This window comes from Hipposideros armiger, unplaced genomic scaffold (assembly GCF_001890085.2).
Source record: "Hipposideros armiger isolate ML-2016 unplaced genomic scaffold, ASM189008v1 scaffold_255, whole genome shotgun sequence".
NCBI lineage: Eukaryota > Metazoa > Chordata > Mammalia > Chiroptera > Hipposideridae > Hipposideros > Hipposideros armiger.
Window position 1 is genome coordinate 2,429,707 of NW_017731605.1, and position 13,489 is coordinate 2,443,195.

General features: G+C 39.6%; 1 protein-coding gene across 1 annotated transcript in view; it reads right to left on the bottom strand.

The window, feature by feature from the left end:
• Window positions 1–13,489, bottom strand: part of LAMA3 (laminin subunit alpha 3) — a 69,818-nt gene that overhangs the window by 51,564 nt on the left and 4,765 nt on the right. Inside the window, exons 3-5 of the mRNA XM_019656179.1 lie at window positions 8,973–9,082; window positions 6,520–6,600; window positions 1,687–1,793 (exon numbers count right to left, since the gene is read on the bottom strand). Of these exons, the coding sequence (XP_019511724.1) occupies window positions 1,687–1,793; window positions 6,520–6,600; window positions 8,973–9,082 (298 nt within the window). The remainder of the gene's footprint in view (window positions 1–1,686; window positions 1,794–6,519; window positions 6,601–8,972; window positions 9,083–13,489) is intronic.

Genomic DNA, 13,489 nt, shown 5'->3' on the forward strand with positions numbered 1-13,489 from the left:
GAGAATGGAGAGAAAGAGAAAGCTCACAGGGACAAACAAGTCTCATGTGTGAGCATTTGCTTCTGTTTTTGGAAAAAAAATAGTTACCATCCTCATTTCAGGTTGCTTATTTTCATTATTAGAGTACGGGAAAAAGAGAGTTGAAAAGACATTAACCTCACAAATAAGCTGTGTGTGATGTTGAAGCTTCCTGAATACCTCCAATAGAACTCATCACCTTTTAAAACGGCCCTTTTCATCTTTAAACATTCGGCACGTCTTCCTTGGGATGATTTAAAATAGATTTCCCTCTAGCTTCCACTCTTTGGTATAGGTTCTACTCTCTCATGCCACACAGAACAAAACCAGCCCTTCTCCCACATACCAGCCTTTCAAATGTGCCCTTTCCAAGTCTTCTCTTCACTGTCCTGGTTTGTCAACCTTTCATGTGACATGGTTCCAAGTCCTTTCACAGTCTCACCCTCTTTCTGAACAAACTGTAGCTTGCCTATTGTCTTCTAAAGACATAGCCCCATTTGAGGACTTAAGTGAGCAGCATACTAGTGTCTAATTAGTGTGAATAACAAGTGTGAATTAGACACTAGAATTCAGTGAAAATTGTATGAGGCGTGTTAGGGGCCACATTAATCTCCTGAGCCATGTTAAACTTATTGGTAACTAAAACCTTAGTCTTTTTACATCTCCTACTGCTAAGCCACATCTTACTTATCACATACTTAAATGTTGATTTTTTTTTTTTTTTTGCCATTCAACTATAGGACCTCATGATTATCCCTAACATAATTTTGTCTGGTTAGAATTGTCCCATTATTCCAGGCTGTTGAGGCCCTTTAATATTCCAAATGTGTCTTTGGAGGCATTTGCTATCTCTCTCAACTTTGTGTCACCTGATAACAAGGGTGGGCATGCCTTCCACATTTTCATTCAAATCAACAATGTGAATTGATGTTGAAGATAAAGCCGAGGATGAAGGCCCAGACATGACAATAGACACCTCATTCTAGACTGATAATTATCCATTTACTCTGCAATCCTTTGGGAATAGTCACTTGACCAGCTGTAATCCAAACATCCAGAGTTTAATTCTTTGTCTTGTCCATAATTATAAGATGAGAGACTTTATCTAATGGTTTGACATTGCACTATATCAATGGTATTTTCCTGAGAAATCACATTAATATTCTCTTTCAAACAAGGAAGGGGATAGTCTTCCTTTTTCTTCCAAGTTGGTCCTAATGTACCCATACTAATTCCCAATAATTATTTTTTCTTTGGTATGTAAAAACCCATCTCAATTATGCTACCCATGTCCTAGAACATTTATTGCTATTAGAGAAAGAGTACTTTGACTTCTTCAGACACACACAAAGAAAGCTGATGTGATGATAACCTTATGAAAAAGAGGTCTCATCAAAATTACTGAAATAGGGTCTGAGGTTATTTTGGCTTTAATTAGTTGAGTTTTAAAAACAATTTACTTAAAGAAAAAAGAAGCCTACTTGAAGTAAGTTTATTCATCAAAGCTGAAAATACTGCCCGAGCATTCCAGGGGTTGTCAAAATAAGGGGACAATTTGTTGGCTGGAATCGTGTTTTATGCTTCCTGAAATGTTGACTTGGGTTCTTCGCCTGCTATTTTACACTAGTCTGATAAATGCAGGTTAACAGAGGTGTGAGTTGATCTTACCTCCAGTCAGGGGGTCACAACTGCCCAACTGGCCATTGCTGTTACAACTGCATGGTTGGCAGCTACCTCCAAGTTTCTGGGGATTCCCAAAATATCCTGGTGCACACCTACACAAAATATAGAAAAGAGGAGAAACACCCAAAGAACTCATCATTTATTCCATCCAATTTTCTCAACCTCTAGCTCCCTGTTTGGGATATTGTAACCCTATGGGAGGAAGGCTGACATAGATTTTCAAGAATGAATGTGTCTCAGTACAGAGATATGTATGACTTGAATGAGATTGGTGAGAGCGGGAGGCAGGCAGAGATGGCTCCCTTCCTCCCTGACACCTAGGATGTCAGGATCCTTAATTACCGCTATATTCGAATGGCACACCAAAGCCAGTGGTTTGACCAATATGAAAATCAGGAGTGGTTGAATTTTATGCAAGAGTTATGTTCCTGAAGATATCACACAGTTATATATTACTTAATATACAGCTAACTTCCTCAATGAAGAAATTTGAAGTAAAATTTATATAGTTTCAAATGTTTGTATCAAGGGGCTTTTATTAGTATTTCCTATTGTACTATTTCAAGTCTGCCTTAATTCATATTTGCACTAATTTCTGCATTGCTGTCTATAATGGGGCTTAAGTAACCTCAGTTACTTAACTCAGCTGCTAACCTTGGCCTTGAAACTTCATTAGTCTTAGATATTTAAGGATGAGAACTCAGTTCCTTGGCTACAAGTTGAAAGATAATAGTTCCTTAGTTATGATTTTCTGTTTAAAAAATATATATATATATATACATATATTTTCCTGGAATTAGAATTTAATTTTAAATATTTCTGTTCATTAGCAAAGTTCCACTGCCACCCTAACCTTCCAAAATTGTCATTAAATGGATGTCTTATCATCAATGGAATTGATAGAATCAAGATATATGGTTTTTGACCCTATTTCCCAAATTTAAGCTTTGAATCAAAGAATGGTTAGGCAATCTAAATACGCTTTACTAATGGGTACACTGGTGATACAGTGCAGAGAAGATGGGTTCTGAACCAGGAAGACCTGGCTGGGTCCCTGGGTCCATCATGTACTAGTGTGATCTTAGGCTGTTGTCTTAATTCTTCAAATTTCAGTTTCTTCATCTATTTCTCCCATGAAAACATAAACTCCATGAGGGTATGGATTTTTTAATTTTTATTCATTTTTCTTGTGCCTATTTTGCTCACTGATATTTCTCTAGAACCTGGGATAATCCCTGGGTCATATTAAGTGTCAGACAGAAATATGTTGAATGAATAAGTGAATGAATGAATGAGTGAACACACTGCACTATTTTGGTTGATAGATATAAGATAAATAATGTAGTAAAGAATCTAGTACTATTCTTGCATATGATAAATACTTAATAAAAGGTAGTACCAATATAAGACATTATTAAATATTCATATATATGTATATATGTATAATTGGTATCATTTGGAATTATTACATTTCAGAAAGTAGATAGAAAGCAGAAAACCCCTGTATTTCCTAGTTATCAAGAAGGTAACTGAGTTGGCTTAGCCTACTAAGCAGGCTGGTGGTAATGGACTAATAAATAAAGCCCTAATAAGGGCTTTACTTTATGTGACCAGCCCTATAGTCTACCTAACAAACCATGCTATGCAAAAGATCTATGTTATAAATGCTTTATTTTTAGGTGTCTCACTGATATATAAACTTTCCATGTAAAAGATTCATAATTATAAAATACTTTAAATCAAGGTTACATAAATATTCAGGAAGTTTGATTCTATTTCTTCCTTATTTTCGCAAAGCATTAGTTACCGATGGCAAGGAATGACTGGTTCCCTTATTTGCATTTTATGGTAGTGGCTTAACACAATGGCTGAAGTAAAACTTCCTGATTTCATAGATGACATTGGTACAACAAAAAAGAGCAGAGAACACATTTGTCATCTGTGGCTCTGAGTGACTGAGGGAGAAGCATGCATGTTCCTGCTTTTATTCTATACTGTCCTTGGATTTATAATTGCGCAGTTAACAACTAGTGTTGGAACTGATGTCAGGCACAGAGTGGGCGCTCAACAAATGTTTAGCAAATGAAAAAAAATTGACATTGAAATGGCATTTACCTGTGAACAAATTTTAAAACTCAAAAGAAACAATAGCTCACTTTCTTGAGACATCGAGGGTAACAAACACAAGCTAAGAGAAGAACTGTTAATTAAGAATTTCTCTTTTCACATTAGCTGCCCGCCAAATGAACGTGTCATCCAGCCTGTTGCTGTTTCCTGCTTCATTGTTCGTGAAGAGCCATAAGGAGGCTTGAATGAGGATGTCTCTCCCAGGTGGGGGTCCCAGAGCTTTTAAATCACAGTCTGGGAGACCTTTCCAAGCGCCATTCCCCACCCCACCCATCGTTCCTGTCTCAGTATAGCTGCCCCTTCCATCCCTCACCCTTCAAGGATGGTTAAATGTCCCTCCTGTTGCAGCCCGACATAGCCTAGTTATGTTCTCTCACAATTTTAACAGCTTGTTTGTGTGTCTGTCCACCACTAGGCTGTAAAAACCTGTGAGAGCAGAGCCTATGTTCTGGTTGCTCATGTGTCTCTAGTGCTTAGCACAGTGCCTGGCATATACTGGGATCTCCATATACTATTTTTCATTGAAGGAAAGAATGAATAACAGATGTGAGGCAAGTGTGGGGAATTTCCCCTTACTGAAACAGAAAAGAGAAACATTTTGAATTGCTGCTTTTTAGTATAGGACAGTTCCAGACACTTAGTGTTCCCCATAATAAGGCAGACCTCCTTTCTACCCATGGCAGGTATCCACTAGGCCTTTGGGCTTTCTTGAATTACTTCCCTGACCTGAGCCACCTTCCACCTCCATCTTGCAGCCCCACTGGGTTCTAATCATCTCTTTAACCCACTTAAATCCCACCTAGTCTATAAAATGTTTCAGATAACCCGAGTCTAGAGTGGCCCGGCCATACTACAAAATCCAGTTGAATTAATTTTCTGTTTTTTTGATATTTGATAAAACTTTGCTGAAGTTTAACCAACATGAAGATTTGAATGTAAAAAATAAAACCATAAAAGTACTAAAAGAAAATACGCATAAACATTTATATTACCTCTCCAATGGCTGAAACCCTAAAGGGTAAAAGAATAGATACAAAAACTTAACTGCTTCATACCTAGAATTGAGAAAACAAACAAACACCCAAAAACATACAAACAGAAAACATGTAGTATAAGGGGTTAATTTCCTCTAAAAAGAACATACAAACCCATGAAAAAATAAAAGAATACTCCAGTAGAAAAATGGGAAAAATGGGAAAAAATGAGATTTACAAATGCTCAATAAGCACATGAAAAAAAAAGGCCAATCTGATTATTAAACAAAGACATGTAAATTAAAATGGCATACAATGTTTCCCTATCAAGTTGGTAAATATTTTAAAAAGTTGATCATTTTTCGTATCCATCTTGGGCCGGCACCTGCTCTTTCACTGCCAGAATGTAAACAGATACAACTTTTCTGGAGGATAATTTTGCAAAATGTATCAAAAGTCTGAAAAATGTATTATCTTTCACCCAAGGGAGCCACTCATATAATTATATCTTGAGGATTTATGTACACAAATATTTAGCTAGCAGGATTTACTTTGGGTGTTGCTTTCAATGAAAAACAGTAAAACTATCTCAAAGACCCACAGCAGGGGACATGGAACGTCAGGGGAGCTTCTGGCCTGACCCGATGTTATCAATGAGTACTTAACAGGCATGGAAACATATTACTAACACACTGTTTGGTGAGAAAACAGAAAGCAAAATAGGAATCTGCGTTTGTCTTTAAGAAAAAGTCTGTGAACATAGAAATGATCTGTAAGAACACGCAATAAGCTTTTAACAGTGGTTTTCTGCAGGTAAAATGATTATGAATCGGACTGCAAGTGAGCAGGCCTGTAGGGGTGTGGTAGGCCTCATTAGTTCTTAGCTCACCTGCATTACATCACTGTTATAATACATACGTGCCGATTTTATGATAAAGTCATTTTAAATTTAAAAATTTGTTGTCCATGTGATTCATTTGTTATACTATTACTTTTCCAAATATGTGTGTTCTATCTTCCCACCCAGCTAGGTTGTAAGTACCTTGTATAGCATTTGCAATACTTGGCAGTGCCCTCTGCATAGTAGCTAATCATAAAATATTATGGGTGGAATAGAGGTGTGTGTGTGTGTGAGTGTGTGTGTGTGTGTGTTGTGTGTGTAGGAATGTCTAGGGCTGTGGATATATAGGAGTTGTATGTGTGTGTGCAGGCAAGTAGGAATGTGTGTGGGGTAGTTATTTAGTGATGTGTATATGTTGGGGTAGAAGTATGCAGGGATGAATTTATATGCAGGTAGGGGTATGTAGGGATTTGTATGGGGGAGGAGGGTATAGGGATGAGGAAGGAAAGGGGTGTATAGGGATGTGAAGGGGAAGGAGTATGTAGGCGGGGTGCATGAGGGTAGGTGTCTACAGGGCTGTATGTTGGGGAGTAATATAGGGCTATGACATATTGGACCTTATTTTCAAATTTCTGAGACATATACAAAACAGGAAAGAGGAGGAAGTTAATGATTTATTAAATGAGCAGTGTTGTATTTTTCCTAAGAGACCTTTTTCTAGCCTCAGTGAAACCAACAGCCCCACCCCTAGCTCTGAGCTATGACTGGGCAGAGCCTTACCCACAGCCCGGGCACCTGCAGCAGCCTGCCTGCAGAGCTCACCCTCACCTGCAGGATAGGTGGTGAGGAGGGGAAGTGGGGGGGGGGAGCACCCACCTTTCGCACTGTGTTCCTGTGTATCCGGGTTTGCAGGAGCATTGCACATTTCTACCAGACACGACGCAGCCGGTGGCAAAACTTCAAGGAAGACAGAACAAAGCCCCAGTGAAGACATAAATCAATAGGCGTTATGCTTATTATTTTTTGCCACAAACTACTGACTTGCAGTAAGTGAAAACAGAAACCAAACCAAGGGTCTGGTTCCTTTTTGTGTGAAGAAAATTTTGCCCATCAAGACTGGTAGAGATAATGATGAATTATTTCAGCTAACACTGAGCAAATTTTAGTGAATTAGGACTGAAGGCATTTATTTTGTTTTATTTTTGGCCTGGAGAAATGCATTCGTTCCCGTAAGATGGAACAGAGTAAGTCACTTTGGAAGAGATGATTACAACAGTATTTTTCCAGGAATAACAAGGAAGGAATAAAACAAGTCTAGGCAGAAAAAAAAGAACAGAGAGTTCCGATTCTTTCAGAAAATTTTCTCTGTGTTTATTCTAGTTCTTTTATATTGGGCACATTGCCTTCTGGGAAGAAAAGGTGGTGGAGCCAGGCCCTCAGAGCCCCAGAGGGACTAAGGCACAAAGCATGGTTGCCACCTACATATTTCTGTGGGCATGATCACTGGTGAGTTTTACATTTTTCAAACCAAGTTGTAGAATTTTGATTCCCTTTCTTTTACTTCTAAACTGGCATACATTTGAGAAGGTTTTTTAAATATTATTATTACTAAACAAAGAGATTGTGAAAAAATCCCTGCTGCCTTGTGAAATGTCCATGTCTGTGCTTTGAACATTATACTGACGTAAATCTGAGGGGAAATAATTTCATTTATCATTTGCTGGTAAGACAATTCTTATTTTGGGAAGCTTCTCTTGGCCTATTAGGCGAATATAGTTACAGCTCTAAAGGGAGTTAGACATTTGTCAGCAGTATTAAAGTCACTGGAAGGAGAATTTTATTGATAAATCTGAGGAACTGCATATTACATCAACTGCATGGAAGCTGGAAGCTGACCTTGATGTTAACAATACACTTTGCCACCAAAGATGAAAGGCTTGGATCAAGCACCCTGTGGAAATCTCTGCTTTCTACTCTCTCTAGCTTCTGTTCAAACAAGTCTGGGCTGGTGTCAAGTGATAGATTTCTCTACAAATAAAGCCGCAGGACTGGGCAGGTTTAAGGAGTATCAAATCCATAGATAGCAAAGCAGGGTGATTATTTCAAATATGCACCTCCAGAAAAGCAACATTTGGCCAAGTGACTTGGCCAATTTCTTTGCTACTCGGCCGATATCTTGTGGTCTACTGTTGTTCCAGAGTCTATGCCCTACTGATATTTTATCGGTATATTTTCTTGCTTCACTTACTTACTCGTTCTATTTTGCTTGGACCCACAGTGAATATGTCACAATGAACAAGACTATGACAAGGTGCCAAGCCCAAATGGAACACAGGTTACCAAGAAAAGAAAGTGGCGGCTTTCTACCTACATAACCTATCAGCCATACTAAGGTCTGAATAACAACTCAGTCACATCACTCTGTGGCCCAGAACTGTCCTATGGCTTCCATTACACTGAGGGGAAAATCCAAATGCCTTATTCCAGCATGCAAGGTCTTCAGGGTCTGAACCCTGCCCCACCAGCCTCATCTCCTGGCCCTCTCTCCCACACTGGACTTGTCATTTTTGCCTTCTTACTGTCCACGAACACATCGTCACAGGGGATTTCTCTTCTGTTTTTCTCCTGCCTGGGACCCTCATTGCTAAGATATTGCCATGGTGTGCTCCATCTCTTCATTCATTGTTCCCTGCCCAACAACCTCAGAAAGCCCTCCTATCACCCTCTCTAAAGAGACTACTTACTATCAATCACATAACCCTTTAATCAATTGCATAAGCCATCTCTATCTGAAGGTATACTTATTTGTGCACATATTTATTGAGTGTCACAACTCCCCCTGTCTATATTCTCTAGATAAAGCTTCATGAGATCAGACTCTTTGCTAGTCTTCTTTACTAGCATCTAGAAAGGACTGTATCCTAGCCCTATAATGGGTACTCAACAAATAATTGTTTAGTCATTAAATGGATAGCAAAAGAAAAGAGGAAAAGGTAAAACCCAGAAGCATACAACTTGGAAAGGCTGCTTTTGTTGGTTTTGTTTCGCATTTTTTGTTTGTTTATTTTTTTAACATAACTGTTTTATTGAGATATAATTCATATACTATCAAATTCACACTTTAAAGTGTACAATTCAATGACTTCTAGTATACTCAAAGAATTGTACAACCATCTCCACAATTAATTTTAGAACATTTTCATCACCCCCCACAGAAATCCCATACCCTTTAGCAGTCACTTCCCATTTTCCCAGCCCAAACCCCCAGCCCTAGGCAACCACCAAACTACTTCCTGTTTCTATAGATTCTTTTCAAGCTTCCACAGTACCTGTTTGAATGAGGACACGGGCAGACACTACAGGATCCCTGGATGGCATTCCCATAGTAACCCTCTTTGCAGCGCTCACAGTGTTCCCCAGCAGTGTTATGCTGGCAGTTCTTGGGACAAATAAACAGTTCAATTAATAGCAGCCAATTACATTTATTACTATTGAGATCATTGTCTTCTTCATTACTCACACAATTATAATTCAAGTTCTCTGACTCGGTATGGTGATATCAGTTCGGCTAACCACTTTCCAAGGTTGTTGGGGAGATTTAAAAAAGTATACTAGGGCCTTAATAACTGTAAACCCCTTCTCTCACTCCTTTCCCCCTTAGAATTGCTTCTATGAAAATTAACTTGATTTACTTCATAAGTCACTTACTAATGGCATACTGAAGAACAATAAAATTGAAATAAGTTTTTAATACATGGCATTTGTTACAACAATAAAAAGTTGCATCACATATGAAGAAAGAACTCAATTCCAATGTTTCAAAGAAGCAAGACATTCATTGTATATAAGCTTGTGTTTATGTGAATCTAATTATTTTCATTTAAGTTATTGTCTAATGAAAGCTGTTTTTCAGTAAAGCATTGAGATTATACAGCCTTGCAACTAAGCAGCTACTGAGGCAAAGCTGAGTGGATTGTGTTGAATTTGTTTAGTTTGTAGAATTTTTAGCCCAGTATAAACTTTCTTGGCTTTATTCTAGTAATAAAGATCTATATGCACAAAAAGTAGCCAGGCAAACACTCCTTATAGTGGGCATTTGATAATTCAGAGATACTTTGTATTAATTATATGGCCTAGAATATGTATAATTTTAAATTTTTGCTTATATATATTACTTGTGTGTGCAGAGGTAGTCTTGAGTGGGAAACATTAATGGATGTGAGTTTTTTAATAATATCTGGAGCCAGGCTGGGAAAAACAATATACATATATGAGGTGTGATCAAACAATATTATGAATGTTTAAATAAAAAATTTATTACAGTAAAAGACACATTGCCATTAATCCCCCTCAAATACTCCCCCTCACTTCAGATACACTTGATCCATCATTCTTGCCACTTTCTGAAGCAGTTCTGGAAGTCCTCTTTTGTGAGTGTCTTTAAGTTGCACTGTCGTGGCTGCCTTGATGTCCTGAATAGATTCAAAATGTTTATCTTTCATAGTCATTTTGACTTTGGGGAAGAGCCAGAAGTCACATGGTGCCAGATCTGGTGAATAAGGTGGATGAGGACACACCATAATGTTTTTATTTGACAGAAATTGTCATACAAGAAGCAATGTGTGACACAGAATGTTGTCATGATGGAGGATGATTTATGGCACACTTTAAAACACACCTTCTCTCAATTGTAGCTCACAACCACTAGACTTCACTGAACAAGTTGAAACTTGTCACACAGTTACTATGTTTCAACATGCCAGTTCCTGTATTGAAGATCTCTCTCTGCTTTTCCATTGGATGGCACTCGGCAGGAGCACTCACCACATTTTGGGATCACAACGGAAAGGCTCCGTGTCACATGTCGCTTCTGGTATGGAAATTTCTGTCAAATAAAAACATTATAGTGTATCCTCATCCACCTTATTCACCAAATCTGGCACCGTGTGACTTCTGGTTCTTCCCCAAAGTCAAAATCACCATGAAAAGTACACGTTTTGAATCAATTCAGGACATCAAGGCAGCCACAACAATACAACTAAAGACATGAAAAAGGACTTCCAGAACTGCTTCAGAAAGTGGCAAGAATGATGGAATAAGTGTGTTCAAAGAGAGGGGGAGTATTTTGAGGAGAATTAATGGCAATGTGTCTTTTACTGTAATAGATTTTTTTTTTAAATTTAAAGATTCACTGTATTTTTTGATCACACCTCTATGTCTTTAGTGGGTGTGGCACTGCTCTGAATAGCAAGAACTGTCCTTCAATCGTAAAGGCTCAGCTTAAACAGATCTATCCTTCAAGAACCTTTGAATAACAGAATTACAGAATCTGCTAGGATGTTAAAATATCTTTTCATATTTTTTCAAGATATAAAATTGCACTATAAACACAGTGGATTAGTAAGTATATCAGAAAACTAGGTGGGTCTTTGAGGTGGGGTGCTGCTCACACATTAACATTTGGTTATCAACAGAAAGCTCACCCCAGTCCAGAATCCCTCCCTCCTTCCCCAAATGTAAATGCCCTGTGGGTATTCTCCACAGGTCCAGACACTGGGAACAAATCCACACTGCAGTGTGTTGGGGTCCACAGAGGAGTCTCTCAGGGGTGTCGGGTGACGTACTGATGTCTTCTTCCACCTTTGCTTTGCCTGGCAGCCCTGACTCTCCCAGAAAACATCCATTCTTTTGAACTAATTAGTTTCTTTTATAACTCCAAATGATAATTTTAAAGAAGAACATGCCTGAATAGATATGTTTTAGTCCCGTGTGTCTATTTAGTTGTGAGCTAAAAACACTAGAGAAGCAAGAACATAAGAAGCAAGAATTGCCATCTGTATCCTACTAAAAACACCGGGAATGATGGTCCTTCACAGGGGCGAGGGGAGAGGATCATAGAAGGGGTTCCAACCAGTGTTGCTCGATGAAGTCCCATAAGAATGTCTGAAACACCCCTCACCCTCAATTGAGAGCATCTACCCTAGAAGCTGTCTTTATCAATCCTACATCTGAGGCATCTGCCTATCAAGTTTCCTTGTGTTTTATTGTGAATACCATAAATTAATGAGTGAATGAACCCATATCCACTGCCACAATATGCGCTCTTCTATCTCCATTTGACACCAAACATCTACTGGGCATTAATTCTATGCCCAACTACGCTAGGGATGCACAAATGGATCGGTACCCTGACCTGGGTAGGCAGAACCCTGTGAATAAACATATTGAATGCAATGTGGAAAATATAACAAAGGTGTGCCAGCACCCCAAAGAGCAAGAGGAGCTTTAGGAAGGGGTTCTGGAGGCAACGGTGCCTCCTGCTTGGAGACTAGAAGGAGAGGAATTTGCTGGGTGGAGAAGTAAGGAAAGGGCATTCCAGGCACAGGAAACAGTGCACAGGTCCTCAGTCTCGCAGGAGCATAGTAGCATGTGTAGGTGATGTGAAGCCATTGGTATTCTGGGGGGTGACGCACAAGGGGGGCAGGATGCAGCTGGGGAGGTAGCAGGGCAGACCAAGGGGGCTCTGAGGCTGGCTGTGAGCCCCAGGAGACCCCTCTGTCAGGTTTTAGTGTCACATAAATCATTCTGTGGGGAAGAAGGAAGGAAGGAAGGAAAGAAGGAAGGAAGGAAGGAAGGAAGGAAGGAAGGAAGGAAGGAAGGAAGGAAGAAGGGCTCCAAGTGGTAGGGAATAAAAAGAAGAAAAACCAAAAAAGAGGATGAGAAGAGAAAGGGAAAGGGAAAGGGACATTGTTGCCTCCAGAACCCCTTTCTGAAGCTCCTCTTGCTCTTTTGGGGTGCTGGCACACCTTTGTTATATTTTCCACATTGATTCAATATGTTTGTTTACAGGGTTCAATCTACCCAGGTCAGGGTACCGAGAGGAAAATGAGGGGTGATCAAGATAGCAGAAGGCAAGGGGGATGGGGGGAGAAGAGGAAATGGGGTGGGGAGGAGAGAGAACGTGGGCAAGAAGAAGAGAAACAGGCAGGGCCTCGGTGGAGAGAGGGGAGCCCATTATCATCATCAAAGTTCCCTCCGGCCGACGGCACCTACAGAACACATCGTCTCCTGCACCTGCTTCTCAACTGGACACACACTGCCTTATTGGCAAGGAGCTAGTTGGGCTACTACATTTTAACTACAAAGTTTATTCTTGAAAAGACATGGAGATTTGCACATGTGTGATGGTCCCAGATTTTAGAAACTGATTTTGGACCTTGAGAGGTGGAGGCCAATGTGCAGAGGAATCAGCCCATTTGATAGTATTTGTTTTCCTTATTACTGTTCTTTGAGAATGAGGGCTGCATCCGGGGCTCCCATGCAACGGCCTCATGTGAGAGTAGCGCCAGCCCTCTGTGACTGCCACTGAGCAGTTAAGTGAGTGCAGACATGGGCTCCACGCCTCTGCGTGTGTGTACATGTGTGTGCACACACACACATTCCCCACTAGACTGGGAGCCTTGCGAGAGTGAGGATTATGCCCGATGGTTTTAACCCCAGCACTTAGCTCAGTCCCTCCCACAACAGCAAATGCTCAGTAAGGGTTTCCTGAATAAATAGTTTCTAGAGGCCACAGGGGCTCTAGGGACAAGTGAAGACAGAGCTAACAAAGAAAGGAAATGGGGAAGAAAATCTTGTTTGGTTTAAACACGTGAATTATAACTCTCACTAGTGATCCTTTCACTGGATAAACGGACAATGGAGAACGCTCCTTTTGTCCTTTTGCAGCTTTTATAGACTCAACATCTAGCAATGGTTCAGTGACAAGATAAATATATTCATTAAAGCATCTACCTGTGTTCCTCATGACATACATTATCAAACAAACTATTATATAGGAATATGT